This window comes from Lampris incognitus, chromosome 20, assembly GCF_029633865.1.
Source record: "Lampris incognitus isolate fLamInc1 chromosome 20, fLamInc1.hap2, whole genome shotgun sequence".
Lineage (NCBI taxonomy): Eukaryota > Metazoa > Chordata > Actinopteri > Lampriformes > Lampridae > Lampris > Lampris incognitus.
The window spans coordinates 5,595,021-5,620,901 of record NC_079230.1 but is presented as its reverse complement, the minus strand read 5'-3'; the positions used below and the strand labels follow the sequence as shown (position 1 = coordinate 5,620,901).

At 47.5% G+C, this 25,881-nt stretch overlaps 1 protein-coding gene across 1 annotated transcript; it reads right to left on the bottom strand.

Annotated features, from left to right (window-relative positions):
- Window positions 1-724: 724 nt before the first annotated feature.
- On the bottom strand, window positions 725-25,768 carry klc2 (kinesin light chain 2). The gene is made up of 14 exons (XM_056300105.1): window positions 25,744-25,768; window positions 23,804-24,049; window positions 20,866-21,193; window positions 19,445-19,661; window positions 16,290-16,479; window positions 15,638-15,811; window positions 14,230-14,329; window positions 8,989-9,038; window positions 8,727-8,791; window positions 8,481-8,589; window positions 7,522-7,674; window positions 6,502-6,626; window positions 6,061-6,118; window positions 725-873 (listed from the first exon to the last, which is right to left on the bottom strand). The coding sequence occupies exons 2-14, from the start codon at window positions 24,029-24,031 to the stop codon at window positions 790-792; spliced, it is 1,881 nt and encodes a 626-aa protein (XP_056156080.1). The 5' UTR covers window positions 24,032-24,049; window positions 25,744-25,768; the 3' UTR covers window positions 725-789.
- Window positions 25,769-25,881: the final 113 nt, after the last annotated feature.

The following is a 25,881-nucleotide window of genomic DNA, read 5'->3' as shown; positions in this document are numbered from 1 at the left end:
AATATATGGTGTTTCATGCCTCTTTTGAGGAGATCTAGCCTACTTAAGGTTGAGTGTCTGCACGTGAGCGGGAATACAGAAGATACCTAGTCGTTACGATTCAACCACAGCGCGCTAGCTAGTTTGTGGTGATGCTATATCCCAAAGACACCACACAGAGCAGTCAAGTGCAGACATTCCACTCACTAGTAAGCAGCATGCCGATAAAGTGTGTCTCTAAATACTTCTCTTTTCTGTAGCGGTTTAAATCGAAGGCGGCGGACTGTACAGCGAAGCACCCCTACACCAGGATCACACTTAGCCTGTAATGCATTTGCTGCTCCTGCAAACTCTCTGTAAAGTATCGAGAAGTGACCGATACTAACTGATGAAATATTTTTGGAGTGGAAAATTTTAGGGACAACTGACAAGGAAGAGGGGGAAAACTACTTTGCTTTAGTTCATACATGCATTACCGTCGTGCAAATAGGAATAAATAAAACATAATGCATGTGTAAATATTTACTCCTCTGAAGTACTGCTGCAACAGAATGATGCAGCAGTAATGAATATTATCTTAAATGAATGAGCTTCAGTGCATTGGTGCTGAGTGTGATCACAGCCTGTGAGGCCAGATGATATTTTCAGCATGGCGTTTGTTATTTTTAGTGTTCTTTAAAGAGTATGCCTGATACGTGGGTGTCTAATGATTGTGAAACTAAGGTGTGATGTGTTTGATCGAGCTGAACTGCAAACAGCCTCTCCTCACTGGGCCACGTCTTCCTCTCTCGTCCCACATCCTGTCAGTGTTCAGCCAATCAGGGAGCTGCGTCTCGATAGGTCCACGTTGCTGGCACTCAGTCCTCTGCAGTCTGACAGGCCTGAGTTGGCGTCCTGAAAATGGTCCGAAAATAAACATGACTTCTATGACGTGAACACCATGAGGACGTATTTAATCTACTTAAGGAAAATAAAGGTTAAATATTCATAAGTTTAAGACAAAAAATATTTTCTACTAATGGAAGAATGCTGAGTAAATGGTAAACAGACTGTGTTTTATTTAGAGCTCTTGTAGGTGCGACAGCCAATCAAAGCACTTTACAATTAGATAATGCCTCACATTCACCCCCCCACACACACACACACACACACATGGCAACAACCAGCTGATCAGGAGCAGTTAGAGGTTAGTCGTGATGCGTGCTCAATAATCCAGGTAGGAAAATCAAAGAAGGTTGAATCAGTTCATCTGGACACAACGTTCATTGACAGATACGTTTCATCATCTAAGTCAGCCATTCTCAACCGGTGGGCCGCGGACCCAGTGGGCCACGGAGGTACTGCCCAAATAGTTAGCCAGAATGAAAATATTTGTCTGTCAAGTAGTGATTTAACGTCTAATTACACAATACCCAAATGGCCCAGGGATTTGTGTTGATATGCATTTTTAATTAAAATACACAACCTTTTTTAGATGAATAAATCATGAAAATAACTGCACATGACTCGAACGTCATCAGTTAGAGACAAACGTTTTGCCGCTGTTAGTTTCGGCGTCTGAAGGAGAGCACAAGCAAGCATTTATAATAGTAAAACGATGGATCGGCTTTTAAAGAGAAAAGGTGATGGAGGCGAGACTTCTGCAACAGTTAAGATACCGAAGCGTGTGGTCAGAGAATACGATCCTGAATACATTAAGTTTGGATTCACAATGGCAGGTATAGTGCTGCAGAGCAGAAAGCACAATGTGTCGAATGTGGGGACTCGTTAAAACCATCAAAGCTGCAGGGACACTTAACACAAAACACCCCGGATGTGTTGGGAAACCAAAAGAATATTTCCAAAAGGAGGCGAGACGGGCTTCAAGCACAACAGAAAGCCATAAGTACGCTGACAACGCAATCAAAAGCTGTTCTGAAAGCAAGTTACCTGGTGGCTGCTCGTGCAGCTCGTAGCAAGAAAGCATTTACAGTCGCAGAGGCTCTCATCTGGCCTAGAGCCATGGATATGTGCCGAGAGTTACCAGAGGAGGCAGTGGCCACAAAAATCCAGACCGTGCCGCTATCGAACGACTCAGTGAGTAGGAGAACTGTTGATATGAGCGATGGCATCGGAAAACCGACGTCTGGAGAGAATAGAGCCAAGCCCACATTTTGCCATACAGTTGGACGAGTCCACTGACGTTAGCAATGCAGCTTTATTGCTGGTTTTTGTGAGATACAGCTGGGACGGTAATTTTCACGAGGGCCAACTTTTTCCGCAAAGAGCTTCCACCAGAACCACGGCAGACGAATGCTTCTGCTGCCTTGATAATTACATCACTGAAAAAGGACTAGATTGGAAACTTTGTATCGGTGTCTGCACGGACGGCGCTGCATCGATGACAGGGATACATCGTGGTGTTGTCAAGGAAATCCAGGAGAGGGCACCGGAGGCGAAGAGGACGCATTGTTTCTTACATCGGGAAAATCTGGCTACGAAGAAGATGTCACCGGTGCTGCATGACGTCATGAATGTGGCTGTGAAAACTGTCAACTGTATTAAAAAGAAAAAAAACAGTCAGCTCGAGATATTTTGCTGCTCTGTGTGAGAGAGTGGATGCAGATCATGTGCAGCTCTTGTATCACAGTGAAGTAAGGTGGCTTTCAAGAGGACATGTGCTTAATCGCCTGTTTGAACTGAGGAAAGAAGTGCATGCATTTCTTGATGACAAGCAGTCCCCTCTGACATAGCATTACATCGATGATGATTTTTGTGCAAAACTAGCCTATTTATCAGACGTACGTATCTGATCAGTTGAATCAGCTGAATATGTCAATGCAAGGAAGAAACAGCACCGTGTTTTTGGCTTCAGACAAAATTAGGGAGTTCAAGAAAAAAACTCATCCTTTGGAACAGGGACGAATGGATATGTTCCCACTCCTGAGTGGGACTTTGGAAGGTTCTCCTCCTGTTAACATTTCCAATGTTGTCACCCAATATTTAACTCAGTTGTCAAATAAATTTTCAGACTACTTCCCAGAAGACCCCCAGAATGGAAATCTTTGGGTTTTAGACCCATTCTCAGTGGATCCTGCATCTGAAGACGAGGCCCTGTCCACTGTGCTGGAAAACCAGCTGATGGAACTATCAGCTGACAGCAGCCTGAAGCTGCAACTCACACAAGTTGACCTTGCTTCATTCTGGATATTGGCTGCCAATGAATATCCCTCTCTGTCACAACGGGCAATCAAATGTCTGTTATCCAAAGGAGTTGAATCAAGTGCAACTGGACTTGGTATATACCCGTGAAGACGTTTCGCCTCTCATCTAAGAGGCTTCCTCAGTTCGTGCCTTTCTGACTAGACCAAGCTAGTCTGACTGGCTGGTGACGAGACTCAGAATTTATCCTCTAGGAGTCGTCAGAGCTATTGATTTGCATTTGTTTAGCAGCGACCGTCGTTGGGGGTGTTAGTTTCGACTTCATTATTCAGTGGTCATGAGAGTCATTGGAGCCGTTAGTGAGCGACTGTTGTTCTTGGAGGCTAGGCTTCTTGAGTCTCCTGGGTAGAGATGAAAGGACGGCATTATAAGTGGGAGATAGGTGGTGTCACAGACCTCCTCCTCTGTTGAGGGATGGTTTTTCCAGTTTCGCATAGATGGCTTCCTTCACCCCTCTTTCAAACCATCAATCTTCTCTGTCCAAAATGTGTACGTTGCTGTGCTGGAAGGAGTGAGTCTTCTCCCTTAGGTGTAGATAGACTGCTGAGTCTTGTCCTGAGGAGTTTGGCCTTCTGTGTTGGGCCATCCGTTTGTGTAGTGGTTGTTTGGTTTCTCCTATGTATAGGTCAGTACAATCCTCATTGCATTGTACAGCATACACCAGATTGCTTTTCCGGGTGTGTGGTACACGGTCTTTGGGATGAACCAGTCTTTGTCAGAGTGTGTTGCTGGGTTTGAAGTATACCGGGATGCGGTGTTTGTTGAAAATTCTCCTGAGTTTCTCGGAGACACCAGAAACATACAGGATGACTGTGCTCTTCCTTCAGTTCCTTTTCTCCTCGTCGCTCACCTGGTTGGTCTTTCTGGAACGTGTTGCAGTTTTCACAAAGGTTCAAGTGGGGTAGCCGCAGGTTTTTAAAGCTCCCCTCAGGTGTTTGTGTTCTTCTCGTTGGGCCTGAGTGCTGCTGGGCACATTGTCAGCTCTGTGTTGCAAAGTTCCCGAGGTCTCCTCCCAATTGGCCGTGCCCGGTAAACCTCCAAAGGAAGGCACCCAGGAGGCATCCTAATCAGATGCCCGAACCATCTCAACTGGCCCCTTTCGATGGGAAGGAGCAGCGGCTCTACTCCGAGCTCCCTCCGGATGTCTGAGCTCCTCAGCCTGTCTCTAAGGCTGAGCCCAGACACCCTACGGAGGAAACTCATTTCAGCCACTTGTATCTGTGATCTCACCCTTTTAGTCACTAAAAGCTCATGACCGTAAGTGAGGGTTGGAACGAAGATTGACTGGTAAATTAAGAGCTTTGCCTTCCGGCTCAGCTCCCTCTTCACCACAACAGTCCGGTACAATGTCCACATTACTGCTGATGCTGCACCAATCCACCTGTTAATCACCTGCTCCATCTTACCCTCACTACTAGCACATGTGTACTATTAATTTGCTTTTAAAAGCTGAGACGCGTATTTTCCAAACACCGCGTCTCAGTTGCTTTCAAACCCCAAAACACACTGCTAAGGATCAGGTCCCCTGGGACAAACAGAGCAATATAGTGTACACTGTTAAGTGCCAGGAGGGTTGCCTTGACTTGTACATCGGGGAAACGAAACAGACGCTGGTCAAGAGGATGACACAACACAGGACAGCTAACACGTCAGGCCAGGACTCCACAGTCTACACCATCTACAGGCCAGTGGTCACTCGCTCTCTTTTTTTCTTTTTCTCCCCAATTGTTTCCAACCAATTACCCCAAGCCGTCCCGGTCACTGCCGCACCCCCTCTGCCGATCCGGGTAGGGCTGCAGACTACCACATGCCTCCTCCCATACATGTGGAGTCACCAGCCGCTTCTTTTCACCTGACGGTGAGGAGTTTCACCAGGGGGACGTAGCGCATGGGAGGATCACGCTATTCCCCTCAGTTCCCCCTCCCCCCCTAACAGGTGCCCCGACCAACCAGAGGAGGTGCTAGTGCAGTGACCAGGACACATACCCACATCCGGCTTCCCATCCGCAGACACGGCCAATTGTGTCTGTAGGAACGCCCAACCAAGCCGGAGGTAACATGGGGATTGATCTGGCGATTCCCATGTTGGTAGGCAATGGAACAGACTGCCATGCCACCCGGACACTCCCAGTGGCCACTCTCAAGGATGAGGATGTGCACGTCCTTGATAGGGAGGAACGCTGGTTTGAATGGGGAGTCAAAGAGGCCATCTATGTGAACAGGGAACGACCATCCCTGAACCGGGGGGGGGGGGTTGTGATTACAAACATTCCCTAATCCTCTGTGAATAGTAGACATGGCCATTATAGCTAGTTAATGGTCACGCCCATATTTGCATATGAAACTGGTTGTTGCGTTCAGTCGTTATGCCACTGTATTCTTTATAAGGGTGGGGATACCTGCAGTCAGTTGAGACCAAAGAGGTCACTTAAATGATGAAGAGGTCACTTAGATGATGAAGAGGTCACTTAGATGAGTGATGAAATGTTTCTGTAAGTAAACGTTGTGTCCAGATGAACTGATTCAACCTTCTGTGGTTTTCTTACCTGGGTTATTGAGCATCATGACACTTAAAGTGCAGTGCTCTGACACCGTACATAGTTAGATTCAAAATCTGAACAACGCCCTTGACGCCATTTAAAGATTTTGGCCGTGTGTCATTATGATGTATGCTGGCAGCGGTCTATGACTCATCACTCCTTAATTTGGGATCACTACTTGTAACAACCTTAAATCCAAATTTGTGACACAACAGTGGGTCTTCAACTACATAAAACATGCAGTTGTGTGTATTTGTGTTCAATTTCCAAAACCTATAAAACACACCTCATTCCACTCAACACTGCAGCGGCTGTGAACGGATGCATAAAGCAGACGTACCTGTGTGGTTTCCTCTGAACCCTTGTTGAGGAAGTTGAGCGAGCTGGCTCTCTTCATTCTGACACACAAAATACAAATACACACTTGGCTCAAAAGCAGAGGTCATTTTCAGTACTGAGGATACTGAGAGGTGATGATGGGCTTCACCATCAACGTAGATCCTATTTTTGTCCCCCCGCCACTAAAATGTATTTGGAGATAAAAGATCTGAAATGTGGGCGCCTCCAAGTGGTACGGGTGAAACAACACCAGTCCTCTGCAGAACCCTCCATCGTTATGGGTTTGGCAGGGTGGGAAGCCAGAGGAGCCAGCATCGTAAAGGTTCGTAGTAAGCTGGACATGAATAACTTCACTTGGAGCAAACTGAAGCTTAGAGAGGGCTTTACAATCAATAACCAATGGCTGGTCCATTATGTCACACAACACGCACACATGTCTCACCCAGGGTTGCGGGGCTCTTGCGGGCCGCTCCCCTGTAGTTTCTTCACCAGCATCTCACTGCTTCTTCTCAGCACATCGCGGAGCTTACCTAAGGAATCGCTCTGCCGCAGAGACCCGTTACCGTCCTGGGAACAAAACAACAAAAATTACAAGTATTTACCAAGACATCATATATTAACCCTTCGATAGGCAAACACTAATGACAATTATTTCATTGCTATTTTCTAACATCCATCCATTATCTGAACCGCTTATCCTGCTCTCAGGGTCGTGGGGATGCTGGAGCCTATCCCAGCAGTCACTGGGCGGCAGGCGGGGAGACACCCTGGACAGGCCGCCAGGCCATCACATTTTAGGGTAAAAATTACCCGATTTCATGATTTTTGGGGGGGGGGGGGGGTTTCCTCCTCAGTTGTACCCGTCCAATTACCCCACTCCTCCGAGCCGTCCTGGTTGCTGCTTCACCCCCTCTGCCGATCCGGGGAGGGCTGCAGACTACCACATGCCTCCTCCGATACATGTGGAGTCACCAGCCGCATCTTTTCACCGGAGAGTGAGGAGTTTCGCCAGGGGGACGTAGTGTGTGGGAAGATCACACTATTCCCTCCAGTCCCCCCCCCCCCCCCCCGGTCTGACGGGACGTTGCAGTGGGGCAGGCTAAGCTAACTGCTAGCCCATGCAGACCGGCAGATCCAACTGTCATCCTGGCTGGCGTTCGTTCTCTGGACAGTGGAATTTTTGGACTGTGTTGCACTGAGTGGACTGTGTTGTTAACTGTTTGTGGTTGTTTTTTTTTTGTGGTTGTTTTGCTTTGTTCTCTCTGTTTTTGTATGTTTTTGGCGGTGTCGTTTTTGGGAATTTTGGATGTGTGTTTTTGTCTTTTGTGTCGCACTGCTGTGGGCTGCAGGAAACGGAATTTCGCTTCTTTTGTGTACAGAAGTACATGAAAGAAATTACAGTAAATTTCCTGATTCCTGATTATTGTTAGTCTTAATTAAACATAAGCTATAATGAACTCACCCCATTCCATTCTGTTGAGTCGTCACCCTCACAGTCCCCCCGCTGGCCCCCGGACCCCCCAATGCCTTCCCTGCTCTGCCGTCTGTTGGCCCCTCCAGCCCCCCCATCCTTCAGGAGCTCAACCACCTTACTTTGGTTAATGGCATCAATACCCTGGAATAGGAGGAGGAGAAGGAGGAAGAGACACAGACAGAGAGCGAGGTGCTGTGATTGAGTATGACAGACTGCTGCAGCCTCATGTTAACTTTGACTGAATGGTGGAGTGTCTTAACACTAAATGAGGACTGTGGGGGCGTCCAGGTAGCGTAGCCGTCTATTCCGTTGTCTACCATCACACGGATCACCAGTTTGAATCCCCGTGTTACCTCTGGCTTGGTTGGGTGTCCCTACCGACACAATTGGCTGTGTCTGCGGGTGGGAAGCCGGATGTGGGTATGTGTCCTGGTCACTGCACTAGTGCCTCCTCTGGTCAGTCGGGGCACCTATTTGGGGGGAGGGGGAACTGGGGAGAATAGCGTGATCCTCCCACACGCTACGTCCCCCTGGCGAAACTCCTCACTGTCAGGTGAAAAGAAGTGGCTAGCGACTCCACATGTATCGGAGGAGGCATGTGGTAGTCTGCAGTCCTCCCCGGATCGGCGGGGTGGGGGGGGTGGAGCAGCGACCAGGACAGCTCAGAAAATAGGGTAATTGCTCAAGTACAATTGGAGAGAAAAAGGGGGGAGGGGTCCAAATAAATAAATAAACGAGGACCGTGGATTTGTTCTCTGTTAATTACATGCAAGTGTAGATAACAAGCTGGAGCTGTGTGTCCGATATGAAGAAGAGCATGGATGACTGTGAAAATCAAATCTACTGAGGGCCTACATGAAAACTGAGGATAAAATAAAGATGGACTTCAAAAAAATCAGAACTACTCCTTTAAAGCTGCATTTCATTTAAGGCTTTGAGCATTATACCTGTTTGCGTGTTTTGGTGGCGCACTCCTCCAGGGTTTCTGCAGCCTCCATTTTGCCCTGGCGACGGTACAGCGCGCCCAGGCTTTTCAGAGTCGTGTTGACCGTGGGGCTTCAGGAAATCCAAAAGAGAGGAAATGTTACATGAGTTCACCTTCACAAATTTGAGCAACAATGAAATGAGAACGAGCTCAGCTACAAGACGCTGCTGTGCATCAGGTGTGTGTGGATGTCCGATGAGCGACCTACCTGTCCACCTTGCAGGCCTTGTACCAACTTCCATACTCTACATATGGGAGATCCTTACGCTTACCCTGAGAGAGACAGACAGAGAGAGAGACAGAGAGAGCGAGAGACAGAGAGTTAAGTATGAAACATAAAGCACAACCTGCTACAAATGTCCCATTGACCTCTTCATAGCATCCTCCCCCCATCAGCCTCATTTAGCTCCCCTATCCATCGCTCTAACAGCCTGTCTCACTGCCAATGGGCTCAGTGGAAAATGGCCAACCTTGCTCTCCTCCCTTTCCTCTGCATGCATCCAGATTGGCTTGTTGTCATCTGTAAGACAAAGACAGAAGAAATGACCTGGTTAGCGCTCATAGAGAAAGTAAAGGGGCAGCATATCACATATGTCACCCTGAGACATGATGGCAACACTGAGGACATACTCGTCTCATCTCATCTTCAGCCGCTTCTCCGGGGTTGGGTCGCGGTGGCAGAAAGCTAAGTAGGGCACTCCAGACATCCCTCTCCCCTCCAGCTTCTCCTGGGGGATCCCAAGGCATTCCCAGGCCAGACTGGACATGTAGTCCCTCCAGCGAGTTCTGGGTCTACCCCAGGGTTTCCTCCCAGTTTGACGTGCCCGGAAAACTTCCAAAGGAAGGCGCCCAGGTCAGATGCCCGAACCACCTCAACTGGCTCCTTTCGACGCAAAGGAACAGCGGCTCTACTCCAAGCTCCCTCCGGATGTCTGAGCTCCTCAGCCTGTTTCTAAGGCTGAGCCCAGACACCCTACGGAGGAAACTAATTTCAGCCGCTCGTATCCGCAATCTCACCCTTTCGGTCACTACCCAACGCTCATGACCATAGGTGAGGGTTGGAACGAAGATTGACTGGTAAATTGAGAGCTTTGCCTTCCGGCTCAGCTCCCTCTTCATCACAACGGTCCGGTACAACGTCCACATTACTGCTGATGCTGCACCAATCCACCTGTCAATCTCCCTCTCCATCCTACCCTCACTCGTGAACAAGATCCCGAGATACTTGAACTCCTTCATATTAGGCAACAACTCATCCCCAACCTGTAGGGAGCTACTACTACTACAAGTACTACTTTCGGCTGCTCCCGTTAGGGGGCGCCACAGCGGATCATCCGTTTCCATTTCTTCCTGTCTTCTGCGTCTTCCTCTGTCAGCCACCTGCATGTCCTCCCTCACCACATCCATAAACCTCCTCTTTGGCCTTCCTCTTCTCCTCTTCCCTGGCAGCTCCATATTCAGCATCCTTCTCCCAATATACCCAGCATCTCTCCTCCACACATGTCCAAACCATCTCAGTCTTGCCTCTCTTGCTTTGTCTCCAAACCGTCCAACTTGAGCTGTCCCTCTAATATAATCATTCCTAATCCTGTCCTTCTTCGTCACTCCCAGTGAAAATAGCATCTTCAACTCTGCCACCTCCAGCTCCTCCTCCTGTCTTTTCGTCAGTGCCACTGTCTCCAAACCATATAACATAGCTGGTCTCACAACCATGGTTGTGAGACCAGCTATGTTATATGTTAAATGGTGGGAGCAACCCACCATTTTCTGGTAGAGAACCATTATTATTATTATTATTATTATTATTATTATTATTAGAGGCCACAGTCATGAGAATGTAAACACGATCTCGAAAGTCAACAAGTTCAGAAAGAAAGGAAACCAACACAAATATATTGAGTTTTAACAACAGACAACAATATTTTTTTTTTTTAAAAAGTGGGAAATAACAGACAGATTTGAATGAAATTTCAAAGTATTTCTTAATATATCATCATCACTATACATGTGACTGGGTAGTGAACAGTGTGTGTGTGTGTGTTTGTGTGTGTGTCCGCTGTGTCCCGGTCTCACGTTGAGGTGTGTTGGTGTTAGGGGGTTGATTAACTTACGAGGCGGTGAGACGGACACCTAGATGTTAAGCCCTCTGGCTGGCGTTATAAAGAAAAGACTTAATCCTTTAACCTGCTGAGACGACCGAGCATCAACCAGCACGGAACAACAGGAAGAACCAGCGAGCTACGGCGCCCTGCAGAAGTATTCAGCCCCCTTGACAGTCATCCCTAATTTCTGGATTATAAAAGATACTCACACATCTGGTCCTGAACAATATTATTTTTGAGAACCCACAAGCTCTAACAGCATGTTCCCAAAGCCAAAATACCTTATGTTTCACTGACTTTTTATTAATAAATTAAAAACTAAAACATAGTGCTTGCAAAAGTATTCAACCCCTTGTGCTCTGAAAGCTCCGAGTTTACACAAAGGACAAATTATTCCTAAAATAAACTCAAGTAAACACAACTGGACATCATTAGTGTGCAACTGCAGAAGGCGGGAAAGAGATACAAAACAATATCCAAGTGTGTGGATGTCCCATGGAACACCGTTAGATCCATTGTCAGGAAGTGGAAGCTGCAACCCACCACCCGGACGCTTTGTAGGACAGGCCGTCCCTCAAAGCTAAGTGTCCGAGCAAGACGTGGGCTGGTGAGGAAAGCCACAGGCGATCCTGTAATCACTCTGAAGGAGCTCCAGAGGTCAGTGGCTGAAACCGGAGTAAATGTGCATGAGTCAACCATGTCATAAATCTGGCCTGTATGGGAGGGTGGCAAGAAAGAAGCCATTGCTCAAAGCTACGCATATAAAAGCACGCTTGGAGTTTGCTACAGAGAGAGACCCAGTTAGGATGTGGGTAAAGGTTATGTGTGATGCAAACCTAACACTGCTCATGCCCTAAAAAACACCCTCCCGGGCGTCCGGGTGGCATGGCGGTCTATTCCGTTGCCTACCAACACGAGGATCGCTGGTTCAAATCCCCGTGTTACCTCCGGCTTGGTCGGGCGTCCCTACAGACACAATTGGCTATGTCTGCGGGTGGGAAGCCGGATGTGGGTATGTGTCCTGGTCGCTGCACTAGCGCCTCCTCTGGTCGGTCGGGGTGCCTGTTCGGAGGGGAGGAGGAACTGGGGGGAATAGCGTGATCCTCCCACGTGCTACGTCCCCCTGGTGAAACTCCTCACTGTCAGGTGAAAAGAAGCGGCTGGTGACTCCACATGTATGGGAGGAGGCATGTGGTAGTCTGCAGCCCTCACCGGATCAGCAGAGGGGGTGGAGCAGCAACCGGGATGGCTTAAAAGAGTGAGGTAATTGGCCAGATACAATTGGGGAGAAAAAAAATGGGAAACCCCCCAAAAAACCCTCTCTACAGTGAAGCATGGCGGTGGCGGCAGCATAATGGTGTGGGGTTGCTTTTCATCTGCAGGCACTGGGAACCTAGTTCAAATTGAGGGGAGAATGGATGGAGCTAAATACAGGGATATAACTGGAAGAAAACCTGCTGCAGTCTGCCATAAAACTGTAGCTTGGGAGGAGGTTCACCTTCCAGCAGGACAATCATCCCCAGCACAAGGCTCAAGCAACAACGGCATGGCTCAGCAACAAAAAGGTGAACGTTTTGGAGCGGCCAAGTCCAAGCCCAGACCTCAACCCCACTGAAAATCTGTGGCACAGACTGAAAATCGCAGTCCAGAGGCACCATCCCACCAACCTGCAAGACCTGTACAAATTCTGCCAAGAAGAACGGGCAAAATTTACTCCAGAAGAATATGCAAAGCTTATACATACTTACCCCAAGAGAATCATGGCTATTATTTTTTATTATTATTTATTTATGATTTTTCCCTTTTTCTCCCAATTTAGTGAACAATCGATTCCTATTTTAGTTCAAACACCCACCCTCGTACTGCATGCGTTCGCCAACTGCATCTCTCCGGCCGGCAGTCTCGAAGGACACGCCTCGCCACTTCCGTGACAAGGCGAATCCAGGCCGAACCACTGCTTTTTCCAACACCCAGAGACGCATTCATGTGACGAACACAAGCCGACTCCGCCCCCCTCCCGAAGACAGCGTTGCCAATTATTGCTGCTTCATTGAGTCCGGCCAAAGTCGCATCTGACGAGACCGGGGCGCGAACCCCGGTCCCCAGTGGGCAACTGCATCGACACAAAGCCGATGCTTAGACCGCTACGCCACCGCGCACCCAATCATGGCTATTATTGCAGCAAAAGGGTACTCTACAAAGTATTGATATGTGGGGGTTGAATACTTATACAAGCACTATATTTTAGGTTTTAATTTATTTACAAAAAGTCAGTGAAACATAACTTATTTTGGCTTTGGGAACATGCTGTTAGAGCTTATTGGTTCTCAAAAATAATATTGTTCGGGAACCAATGTGTATCTTTTATTTTCCAGAAATTAGTGATGACTGTCAAGGGGGCTGAATACTTTCGCAAGGCACTGTATTTTTCAATCATGTAGAGTGGTAGCGTCAACAAAAATTAAATCATTACCAAACATTTCCCAAACTCGAATGCAAAAAAACCCCAAAAACGTGTTACTGAACAATCTGTCACCTTCGATTCTGTTTTATTGCCAGTTTTCTGTTTTCACTCGACCTCAAGAGACGACATTTGGCGTGAAGAAGTTTCAGTGTTCCAAACTTGCCATGCAGCTTGTAGCTTAGCGAGCTACATTTCCCCGAAGTACAGCTCTCAAGTAGTGAAGCTATTTTTGTAGCATAGCTGATAGCTTAGCTTGCTGCATTTTAACCTGCCCAACATTTACAGGGGGACATCTGGGTGAAAGGAGTCGATGGTCAGTTTCATTCGTCAAATTTCCAGACGATTTCCGTCTCATTTTTTTGGCTTGGTGTTGATATTGTGATTGGTGATTACCATGATGTGCAAGGCCATATTACTGAACAGCAGATGATTACATGTCGAAACAACAGATTTCCCGAGATATAAGATAAAATGGCAGGAAGTAACAGTGAGTAAACATTTTATTTGTTTTTTGGATTTTTTCCCTCCTTTTCTCCCCAATTGTACAATTTCTGAGCCGTCCCAGTCGCTGCTCCACCCCCTCTGCCGATCTGGGGAGGGCTGCAGACTACCACGTGTCCTCCGATACATGTTGCATGGGAGGATCACGCTACCCCCCGCCCCTGAGTTCCCCCTCCCCCCTGAACAGGTGCCCCAACCGACCAGAGGAGGCGCTAGTGCGGCGATCAGGACACATACCCACATCCGGCTTCCCACCCGCAGACATGGCCAATTGTGTCTGTAGGGATGCCTGACCAAGCCAGAGGTAACGCAGGGATTCAAACTGGCGATCCCTGTGTTGATAGGCAACGGAATAGACTGCCACGCCACCCGGACACCCCGTGAGTCACCAATGACATAAAATGTTGAAGGTTTTTAGACATGAACATTTAAATCTTATTTCGGTTCGACTTGAACAGGAGTCTGTAGTTCTACCATGAACCTGCTCTTCAACCCAGATGCACAACTGACCCAGATCAGGAAGTGCTTCTCCTGCCATTCAAAGCAAATCTACACCATCTGAGTGTGATGATGAGTCTGGGACTAGAAAAGCTTTGTTAAAGCCACATCGGTCCCACTTCACAGGGTGACCGTAGGTTACTTACTGTTGACGGATCCAAAATCCTTCTCATGTGCCCTGGTCAGGATCTCTTTGTACAGAGCCTCAGCGTCTTTGAACTTCCCCTGCTTCAGATAGCATGTAGCCTGAGGAGACCAAGCAGGTACTAGAGTTAGATGAAAAATATCCATTCTTTTTTCAATATATGATAACAACAACAATAATAATAATCATAATAATGTACGCTAAGGCCTAGTTTTGTTTTATTCACCCCCCTTTTTCCCCCCAATGGTATCCGGCCAATTACCCCACTCTTGCAAGTCGTCCTGGTCGCTGCTCCACCCCCTTCTGCCGATCCAGGGAGGGTTGCAGGCTACCACATGTCTCCTCTGAGACATGTGGAGTTGCCAGCTGCCTCTTTTCACCTGACAGTGAGGAGTTTCACCAGGGGAACGTAGCGCATGGGAGGAGCACGCTATTCCCTCCAGTTCCTCCTCCTCCCCGAACAGGCACCCCGACCGACCAGAGGAGGCGCTAGTGCAGCAACTAGGACACACACCCACATCCGGCTTCCCACCCGCAGACACGGCCAATTGTGTCTGTAGAGATGCCCGGCCAAACTGATGATCCCCATGTTGGTAGGCAATGGAATAGACCGCCAAGCCACCCAGACACCCGCAATTCAGTACACTTTAACGACAAATATTACTGGGACCACTACAGAAAATTGCAGATGAACATTTAATATCCAGGAATTCACATTATAGACACTACCACTGACTATCCCTGTAACATGTACTAGGTTTTGACCTCGTCTTGTTTTGTTTCTGACCTAATAGCACTGCTGACTCTCATTCATTTTGAATGAAACTCAAATAAGTTAATTAAATTTTCTTTATTAATCCCCTTAGGGAAACTCAGTTACTGCAAATTAACCCATCCCAGCTGTGATCTGTGTAGCTAGGAGCAGTGGGCCTCCATGCTACGCCCGGGGACCAACTCCAGTTCTTTTCCCACTGCCTTGCTCAGGGGCACAGACAGCAGTATTAACCCTAACGTGCATGCCTTTTTGATAGTGAGAGGAAACCGGAGCACCCCGAGGAAACCCACCGCAGACACGGGGAGAACATGCAAACTCCACTCAGAGAACGACCTGGGATGACCCCCCAAAGTTGGACTACCCTGGGGTTCAAACCCAGGACCTTCTTGCTGTGAGGTGACAGTGCTAACCACTGGGCCACCGTGCCACCAACAGTGGCCCAGTGGTTAGCGTAACACTCACCTTACCCACACGTGAGACACACAGCTGAACTAAAAACAAAGATATTCAGGATTGTAGCTTCTAAATGAACTATATGAAGAACAGTCTGTTACATTATTATAACGTAATAATATTAACAATGTACACAGTATACGGACTTAATTAATGATAGCATCTTAAACATCCTCCTCACCAAGTTGTTCTTAGTCTTGGCCACGTTGGGGTCGTCTGCTCCCAGTTTGGACTCGTAGATCACCAGGGCCTGACTGTAGTAGTACTCCACCTCCTCGTACTTGCCCTGGTTCTGACACAGCAGGGCCAGGTTGTTGAGCTGCTTGGCCACATCGGGGTGAAACTTCCCCAGTACCTGGACACGGCAGGGAGACAGGTATAAGGGGATAAATACACTCTCCCACACACGATAGTGGATACAGATACTGTGTACCAGTTAATCCCATAACGCAAGCTAACAAAACACAATCACACACTGTACCGATCCTAAACACAAGTGAACAGTGAACCCATCGATCTGGCATGTCCACCATTTGAAAAAGCAATATGGTCCACACTGACAAATGTACTGCTGCGATGAAACTAGAGCGAGTTATGGGTGAACATTTAGGTGCGGATCCGCTCTAACATACCCAAAATGGTTACGCTTCCATAGAAATCAATCATCACCTTCATCATCATAAATATTGATTTCCAAACGATCAAAAATACGTTTTAGGTGCTATTTGCCTTTACTTAAATGGATATGCAGTGTTTTGGGGTTAAAACCCTTCTCTTTTTCATATAAATTTGGAAAACTAAATGAACAACGCAGTCCCTGCCATCTATCTTACCTTCTCTCGGATCTCCAGGGCCCTCTTACAGAGGGGCTCGGCTTCCTTATACTTGCCCCTCTTGCCGTAGAGAACGGCCAGGTTGTTGAGTGTGGCAGCCACGGCCGGGTGGTCCTTCCCCAGGGTCTTCTCTCTGATGGCCAGTGCGTCGTTCAGGAGGTGGGCCGCCTCTTTGTACTTGTTCTGGTCCCTAGAGGGACAAAACGGGGGACGCCGCCCGCAAGTTTGATTAGGAATATGAGCCCTCGTGTCAGCTGGGCGTGATGCATGTGCAGTGATTCATCATACATTGATGTAAGGACGGGTTATAAAACAGTGCATATGGTCAGCACCCTGTGAGGGCACATCACCAATGGCAGCCATTGTTAACCCAAACCTCGACCTTGACTGAATCGAATAAGGTACGTTCAAGTTGAAGTCACGCTGCTTCTCGGCTAAAAATGCTGTCAGCCGATCAGTATGTCAGATTAGATGCGACCAAGGCAGTAACTTTGTAGGAGCCAAGAATGAATTCACAGAAGTCCTCAAAGAGTTGGACAGTGATCGGCTGACAGCATTTTTAGCCAAGAAGCAGTGTGACTTCAACTTGAACGCACCTCATTCAAGTCATGTGGGCAGTGTCTGGGAAAGACAAATCAGAACTGTGAGAAGTGTCCTTTGTTCCACCCTGTCACTCTCCTCTGGCAGGCTGGACGATGCCTCACTTCACACATGCTTCTAGAAGCGATGGCTATTGTGAACAGTCGACCGCTCACTGTGGAAAACCTGAATGATTCTAACAGCCTTGAACCCTCACCCCAAATCACCTGCTCACCATGAAATCTGTCACAGCCTTACCACCACCTGGTAATTTCCTCAGGGAAGACATGTATACACGTAAGAGGTGGCGGCATGTTCAATATCTAGCAGAACAGTTTTGGAGTCGATGGAGAAAAGAATATCTCTCCAACAATGCTACCAGAAAGCACGGGCACACTGCAAGGAGAAATCTTCAAACAGGGGATATAGTCATTGAAAAAGCTGATGATCTGCCCAGGAATGAATGGTGGCTAGCCAGAGTTGTAGAGACCACCACCGATAAAGATGGACTTGTGAGAAGAGCCAGGATACGTATGTCTTGGAGACCGGAAACTGAGAGGAGAAGGACAGCGTCTTAGCAAGCTATCCATTATGGAGGGCCTGGTTCAGAAGCTGATTGTGTCGCTAGAGGCTGTGTAACTGCCTTCAGAGTTCTCCACAATCATATCCCTTAGCATACAGAATTTGACACATTGCCATTATTTTTATACTATTACATAGACATACAGACCCCCCCCCCTTTTTCTAACAAATTGTACCCCGCCAATTACCCCACTCTTCCAAGCCATCCTGGTCTCTGCTCCACCCCCTCTGCCATGCCGGGGAGGGCTGCAGACTACCACATGCCTCCTCCGATACATGTGGAGTCGCCAGCCAGACTGCTGCGCTACCCGGACGCTTGACATATAGACTTTAAGTAACTATTGGATTAAAGGTAATTCGAGTGTATAAATCATTCATGTTTACATTCTGCAGACTACTCATGATTGGGGGCAGTGTAAATAACCTTTAATTGAGTCCTATTATTATTTTTGATAAGTGCCCTTTTTTGTGCTCATGCGTATTTGTTTATGATAGCGTCTTATTTCTTAAAACGCACTTTTATTTTGAAATTCGATTATACTGCCTGATGCTCATGCGCAGTTGTTGTGTGGAGGTAGAATGAGGCGAATCAAAGCAAACAGGAAGTGGATAAATGGGGGAAAAGGTTTGCAAAGTATCGATGGACGAAAATAATCACCGTCAAAGTGTTGGAGGTCTCATGAAAGAGTGTATTTAATACTGTTTGGCACCTGGCTAATAGGGAAGGTTAGAGGATTTGTGTTTGATTTTGGCTGTTTTGAGTGAAGTGTATGTTTTGTACTTTAACTACGGTACCGATAAATAGTTTTCTGTGTTCAGCTTTTCAGGTCATGTTAAAAACAAATAGCAGTGTCGTTTAATTACTGTTCTCCACCCCCCCCCATTTTCTCCCCAATTGTACTTGGCCAATTACCCCACTCTTCCAAGCCGTCCTGGTCGCTGCTCCACCCCTTCTGCCGATCCGGGGAGGGCTGCGGACTACCACATGCCTCCGATAGATGTGGAGGCACCACCAGCCGCTTCTTGAAGAGTTTCACCAAGGGGATGTAGTGTATGGGGGGGGGATCACGCTATTACCCCTAGTTCCCCCCTTCCCTGCAAACAGGCGCCCTGACTGACCAGAGGAGGTGCTAGTGCAGCGACCAGGACACATAACCACATCCGGCTTCCCACCCACAGACACGGCCAATTGTGTCTGTAGGGACGCTCGACCAAAGCGGAGGTAACGCGGGGATTCGAACCAGTGACCCCGTATTGGCAGGCAACGGAATAGACCACTATGCTATCTAGACACTACTGTTCTAAACAATTTAGTGGACTCGTTGTATATGACCATAATTTATAATCTCCAGTACATTCTTTATTTGTACAATCAGATATAGTAAGACAGGTAAGCCTTCTGCTATATTTTCTTGGTATATTATTGCAAATGTTAAACGTTTTTTTTCTTCTTCCTTTAGCTCTTACGGTGTGTTTGTCAAGACTATATATTAATAAAGCAACTCTTTATAAACCGTCAGTTTAAGACTATGACCATCAATCAGCCGGAGATTTTTATATGATCAGCTTTACTTGAGACTGCTTATTCTAACCACTGGGACGTACACCGGCGGGAAATGTTAGCGTCGCATAGGAAGTGATGCGTTTTATGTGACATCCTGTTACCCTTGGAAGACACTAGAGGCCTGGTGGATGCTAATGCTAATTAAATAGCATTAGCATTAATTAGCACTAATTGGCTGGTCATTTCAAATTTCATCTTTTGTTAATGTGGTTTTAAGAACAAATTTAAATTTCTTTTATTATCATTGTGTTTGTTTGTGTTGATCCAGCGTACATGCTTGTTTGATGTCTGACATTGAATTGTCACTGCAGTAGAAGACTCACCAGGATGCTCACCAGGGTGGTGCTCTTGTCCCAAGTTACCCCTTACACTTTTAACTGTAAAACAAAACGAACAAAAGCAAACCAGCAACCAGTGGTGGAGCTCTTACCGGTAGACTAGTGCCAGAATATTGAGCATGGTCGCGACATCAGGATGGTCGTGTCCGGAGGTCTTCTCCAGGTCCTCCAGCGCCTGCTTGCACAGCGGCACGGCCACCTCGTAGCGGCCCTGCGAGGCATACTGGATGACCAGGTTGTGGAGTGTCCGCAGGCGAGCCGGGATCTCATAGCCGCCTTGCTGGGCCGCCACCTCTCCACTGGGCTGAGCTACAACAGACGGTAGGACCTATGGTCACTATGGGTGGCTGAACACTGCAACATCAGGCAAAAACTACTGGGCACATCTGCACGAACTGTTTTCGTTTGTACAGTTTGTACAGTTCATTGTCAACACATAGTATTTCATAATTTCCGTTTTATTTGATCTAGGTTTACCTCATATTAGATCTGGCTAATTAATATCCATGGATACAATATAGATATGATGATATGAGACTAGGTGTTTTATGGGACTGTGGTTCTGGTAATATGGCGATATAACGTGAATGTTGTCATTCCCTGGTCTTAAAGGCTGCATTACAGTTTACAGTAAAGTGAGACACCCCAGAGGGGGTGGAGCAGCAACCAGGATGGCTCAGAAGAGTGGGGTAATTGGCCAGATACAATTGGGGGGAAAGGTGGGGGGACAAAACAAGAATGAACATGGAGGGATATGAGATGTGAGGAGAGGATTTATCAGTATTTGGTCAACAATAATTGAAAAAATAAAATGTGAATTCTTTGCCTACAGAAGAACAAGTAAAGCTGGAAAAGCCACACATTCATTTTTTCCCTCTTTATCTCCCCAATTGTACCCGGCCAATTGTCTCACACTTCCAAGCCATCCCGGGCGCTGCACCACCCCATCTGCCGATCCGGGGAGGGCTGCAGACTACCACATCTCCTTCAATACATTTGCTGTCGCCAGCTACTTCTTTTCACCTGGCAGTGAGTCGCCAGGGGGACGCAGCGTGTGGTAGGATCACGCTATTCCCCCCAGTTCCCCCTCCCTCCCCGAACAGGCGCCCCGACCGACCAGAGGAGGCGCTAGTGCAGTGACCAGGACACACACCCACATCCGGCTTCCCACCCGCAGACACGACCAATTGTGTCTGTAGAGACGCCCGACCAAGCCGGAGGTAACACGGGGATTCGAACCGAGATCCCCGTGTTGGTAGGCGACGGAATAGACTGCTACACTACTCGGGTGCCCCCAGCTACACGTTTTAATGTACCTCTATAACTGCCTTTGTTTAACCTTTATCTGAAGTGTGCTAAAATAACTGGGACAACAGGGGTAGGTAATAAACTATCTGGTAGAACAGAAAACCAGCATTATTGGTGGTATCTGAGGACCTGATTGAGAAACACTTATTTAATGGATCAATAAACCATAACTGAGGTGTCTTGAAGCTCCTGTCTGGCAGTATACCTGGTCCATGGTCATCGTCGTTCGGGAACAGGTCGTCCAGACTGTCCTTGGAGGTCTCCCCGCTGCCTCCGCTCCCACCACCCTGGCCCTTCTCCTCCGAGGGCGAGACGTCGTCGTCGAATTTCTTGATCTGGTTCATGAACTCCAGGTGTTTCTTCTCCTCCTCCAGCTGTGCCACACTCTGCTCACTGCGCTGCAGTTTGTTCTGGGTGCTGGCTAGCTCGTCCCGCAGCCACTGGTTCTCCTGACACAGCCGACGCACCTGAGCCCGCAGCTTCTGCTTCTCTGACTCCACCGCGCTCAGGTGACTCGACAGCGCAATGATCACCTGCCGAGGGGTGACAAGGGTCATGAGGGCAGGAAGTAAACCCAACCACATGCTGACATGTTCCATCTGCAGCTGGCAAATACCGAAATCAACCAGTCATTATACGCAAGCTTTTTCTCCATTACCAAATACCAATACGTCTCAGTGACCGAGGCTGGGCAGTAATTCAATATTATTATTTATTGTCTCTCAGTGTAACAATATTTATTGAGATGAAATTTGGGTATTGTCAAATTGTGATACACAATTTTTTTTTGTCTAAACCTAAGAACAACTAAATAATTTAACATATTTGTGAGTTTGCTGCCATCTAAAAGGTGAAAAACCATCAATAAGTGCTGGATAGGTCTTGCTGCCAGGTGATGTTGGCATAGCAGGATAAATACAGCTACAGATAGCTCCAGATAATAACATGAATAATGAGTCTGTTTGATTTAGGTGTGATAATAAGCAAATATTGATAACAGTCAATAGTTTTGTCAATGCTGGCTCATTATCATACCTAAATTAAACTGACTTGTTATTACCTGTATTATCAACAGCTGTGTTTATCCTGCTATGCTAACATCACTTGATCCCAAAATCAGTCCAGCGCTTAGATGTTTTTTCACCCTTAGATGGTTTAGTTTCTCTTTAATGATAACGAGAACCTAAAATATATGTTAGGGAGGTTCAAAAGTCAATTTTTTCCAAGTGGACTAGTTGGGAGGTTGTCTGAGCGAATAGTCAACTAGTCGGGTTTCAAGGGAGTCCCATTAATTAGACTCTACTTTTCCCAGACCAGCTTGCTTCAGTGAAGATTTACGATTGTTCTCCAGGTCTACACACATTCACAATAAAGATATGCATTTAAAAAAAATGGTATATCATTAATCTATGTTCTATTTGCACCATAACGCACCATGGCAAGTAATGCACCGCTCACTAAAATTAGCAGTTCCCTTTGAAAAAAAAAAGTAATGTCACCAAACTGACATAGTACTAATCTAAATTCATTTGGTGGAGCTAATTACTTTAATTAGAGGAAGGCCAAAGAGGAGGTTTATGGATGTGGTGAGGGAGGACATACAGGTGGCTGGTGTGAAAGAGGGAGATGCGGAAGACAGGGAGAAATGGAAATGGATGATCTGCTGTGGCGACCCCTAACGGGAGCAACTGAAAGTAGTAGTAGTATCTAATTACTTTAATCTAAGGGACTTAGAAAAATGGCGGAATGGTGGCGCAGTGGTTAGCGCGGTCGCCTCACAGTAAGAAGGTCCTGGGTTTGAGCCCCGGGGTAGTCCAACCTTGGTGGGTCGTCCCAGGTCGTCCTCTGTGTGGAGGCTGCATGTTCTCCCCGTGTCTGCATGGGTTTCCTCCGGGGGCTCCGGTTTCCTCCCACAGTCCAAAGACATGTAGGTTGGGTGAATTGGCCATACTAAATTGTCCCTAGGAATGAATGTGTGTGTGTGTGTGTGTGTGTGTGTGTGTGTGTGTGTGTGTGTGTGTGTGTGTGTGTGTGTCGGCCCTGTGATGGCCTGGCAGCCTGTCCAGGGTGTCTCCCCACCTGCCGCCCAATGACTACTGAAAAGGCTCCAGCATCCCCGCGACCCTGAGAGCAGGATAAGCGGTCAAGATAATGGATGGATGGATGGATGGATGGATGGACTTAGAAAAACTAGTCAGATCCATCAGGAATATTATTGGGGGGAAAAAAATGCAAAAACAAATCCGACACAGTGACAACAGGCGACAAACCATCCCTGTGTTTAAAATGCTAAAGAATGGACGTAAGATTGACTGACCCCATGTAACCTGTCCATTACACATAATTTTTTCCTTAAAGCTACAACTCTTTTAACACTGTTAGTAATGAGAGCAAACTTCAGGATAAGCTTACTCATCAATCATTCAGTTACCTTTGAGCATGAGCCCATCAGACCCGACCAACAATTATTCAATTATTCACCTTAATCAGATTAATGAATAAATGTAAATAGCCTTTTTGTCTTTTTGTTGTGGCGTTGACTGTCCAAAGTAACGGGGAGTGCAGGAGAGAGGTGAAGAAGAGAGTGCAGGCAGGGTGGAGTGGGTGGAGAAGAGTGTCAGGAGTGATGTGAGACAGAAGGGTACCAGCAAGAGTTAAAGGGAAGGTTTACAAGATGGTAGTGAGACCAGCTATGTTGTATGGTCTGGAGACAGTGGCACTGATGAAAAGACAGGAGGTGGAGCTGGAGGTGGCAGAGATGAAGATGATAAGATTTTCATTGGGAGTGATGAAGAAGGACAGGATTAGGAACGAGTATATTAGAGGGACCGCTCAGGTTGGACGGTGTGGAGACAAAGCAAGAGAGGCAAGATTGAGATGGTTTGGACATGTGTGGAGGAGAGATGCTGGGTATACTGGGAGAAGGATGCTGAATATGGAGCTGCCAGGGAAGAGGAGAAGAGGAAGGCCAAAGAGGAGGTTTATGGATGTGGTGAGGGAGGACATGCAGGTGGCTGGTGTGACAGAGGAAGATGCAGAGGACAGGAAGAGATGGAGACGGATGATCTGCTGTGGCGCCCCCTAACAGGGGCAACTGAAAGTAGTAGTAGTCATTTTGTCTTTTTGTTTGTGCCATAACATACCTGTGCCTCTCCCAGGCCCAGCTCAATGGCCTCCAGGCTCTTGCGGAGCAGACCGGACTTCTCCTGGGTGGCGGGCAGCGGCGAGCAGTCCAGCAGCGAGCTGAGGAGCTGGGCATGCTCGCCGCGGAGCGTCTCCAGGCCCTGCATGACGGCCTTGGTGTTGAGGACGATCTCATCCTGGCTGAGTCGCTCCAGAGTTTCTTCACGAGGATACACCATGGTGGACATGACCCGGCTTCATGCACACTGAGGGGAGGTCAGACAGAGGACACGGAGGACGTTAAGCCCACAAACATGCAGGGCTGGGTGGTAATTCAATATTATCATTACTCCTCTTTCGATGGTTTTATAATGGGATGAAATCGGGATATAATTGTACAGCGGAAACCACTTATAGTGATCACATCCGCCCAGGCCAACATGATCACGATATGCAATCACTCACTTTGAGCAAAGTCCAATTTTTCTCCTTTTTTTTGGATGACCATCAAATAGACGTGTACACTTACTAAATAAACATAATTCTAATGAAACAGACAACTCGTCTATTTTTCTGGATTTAACTTGACTGAAAGACAGCAGCCTACTTGTCAGCTAGTGTACTGTAATATCAGCCGCGTCAAATGGGAAATTAAAAATAGACTGTAGGTTACAGAAACACCGCTTAGCACTGTCTTAAGTCATTGCTCCGTTATGTTCTAAAGGTAACTGCTACTTGGTCTCATTGAATACACTTTGTTCTTTTTTGGGATATTTTCTTTTTTGGGGGGGGTAGATTCAACGACCCCACCCGGCTACAGCCATGACATACAGTCAAAGCACACTGAAGTGTTTGCGAGGAGAAATCCGTTGAGGTTGACATTCAAAGGGCATCTAGCAGTGAGCCATTAAACTGAATGAAATAGTGGAATGTGGATGAAGGCTGCAACGGCTTCATCAGCAGCCACTCCCAACCTCAGCCTAAGTATTACACTGGTATTTATTCCACCTTAAATCTGACAGGTTGTTTGGATTACCGGCCTGTGAAGAGGAGAGGTCTGGCTTTATAAATGCGCACACACACACACAAACACACACCTTTCCAATATTGACCCACTGTAAAGGAAACCACTGCAGCAGCACAGAGCATCATGACCCCCCCCCCTCTGCTGTTTTGATGGACGTGAACGCGCACCTGTTCTCCCCCCTCCTCCACCCTCAGCCTCATCTCTCCATCCCCCATCCGTGCCCTCCATCTCTCCATGCATCCGCTCACTGCAATGCACCAATATCTCTCTCTCTCTCTCTCGCCATAAGGCAGACGGAAGCTGCACGTGAAACCCCGGTCCATCGGTGATGCGATTGGGACCAAGCTCCGTCCCACGTGCCGCCGACTGATTTGGGTCACGTAAAACCGGACGCACCCGCACTAACCCGGGCCCGTTTGGGCTTGGTTGACGACCAATCAAGGTGACCGACAACGGATAGCTGTGCACAAAGTACACAAGGGGTCTTCTGGGTGACAGGCCCGCATATTATATCAAATAAGTCTGACAGTTATTAAAACCCCTGCGCCACGCGAAAAGCAGGCTAACGGCGTATGTAAACAGGGGCGCCTGGTTAGGCCCGAGCTAAAACATGCAGCACCAGCAGGCTGCAACCACGATGAGGATGATGATGCTGCAACCACGATGATGATGAGGATGATGATGCTGCGCAGTAGGCGGCTACACGATGCACAGGCCAACCTACATGATCTATATTGCCACCTCGGGAAACGGAGAAGTAAACCACACGAAATGCACGACTCAGCAAAAACGCAGCTCCTGGCGATGCACGTCAAGCCTTTCCCGAAATAACGTTTCACTTCAATGCAACAAACGCCAACAAACTGTCGCAATTAAGACGAATCCTTCCTGCAAAACCCACCGCGACCCGCGGACGCGATCGCTCGGCGTTACCTTCATCAAGGACGTCCCATCGGAAAGCGGCCCTGCGCCCAAACAAAAGCAGCGCGGCGCTCTGACGCTCCGGCAGCCTGCCGCTGTGCCGGCGAATCTTGTATCCCCCGGAAGAATCACGTATCCCGCGACATCCGG

Excerpts from the sequence above, each read along its gene's own strand:
- klc2 (XM_056300105.1), bottom strand. The coding sequence starts at position 24,031 with ATGTCCACCATGGTGTATCCTCGTGAAGAAACTCTGGAGCGACTCAGC. Across the intron at positions 21,194-23,803 it reads TGGGCCTGGGAGAGGCACAG|GTGATCATTGCGCTGTCGAG; the intron begins GTATGTTATGGC and ends ACCCCTCGGCAG. Across the intron at positions 8,792-8,988 it reads AGGAAAGGGAGGAGAGCAAG|GGTAAGCGTAAGGATCTCCC; the intron begins GTTGGCCATTTT and ends TGTCTCTCTCAG.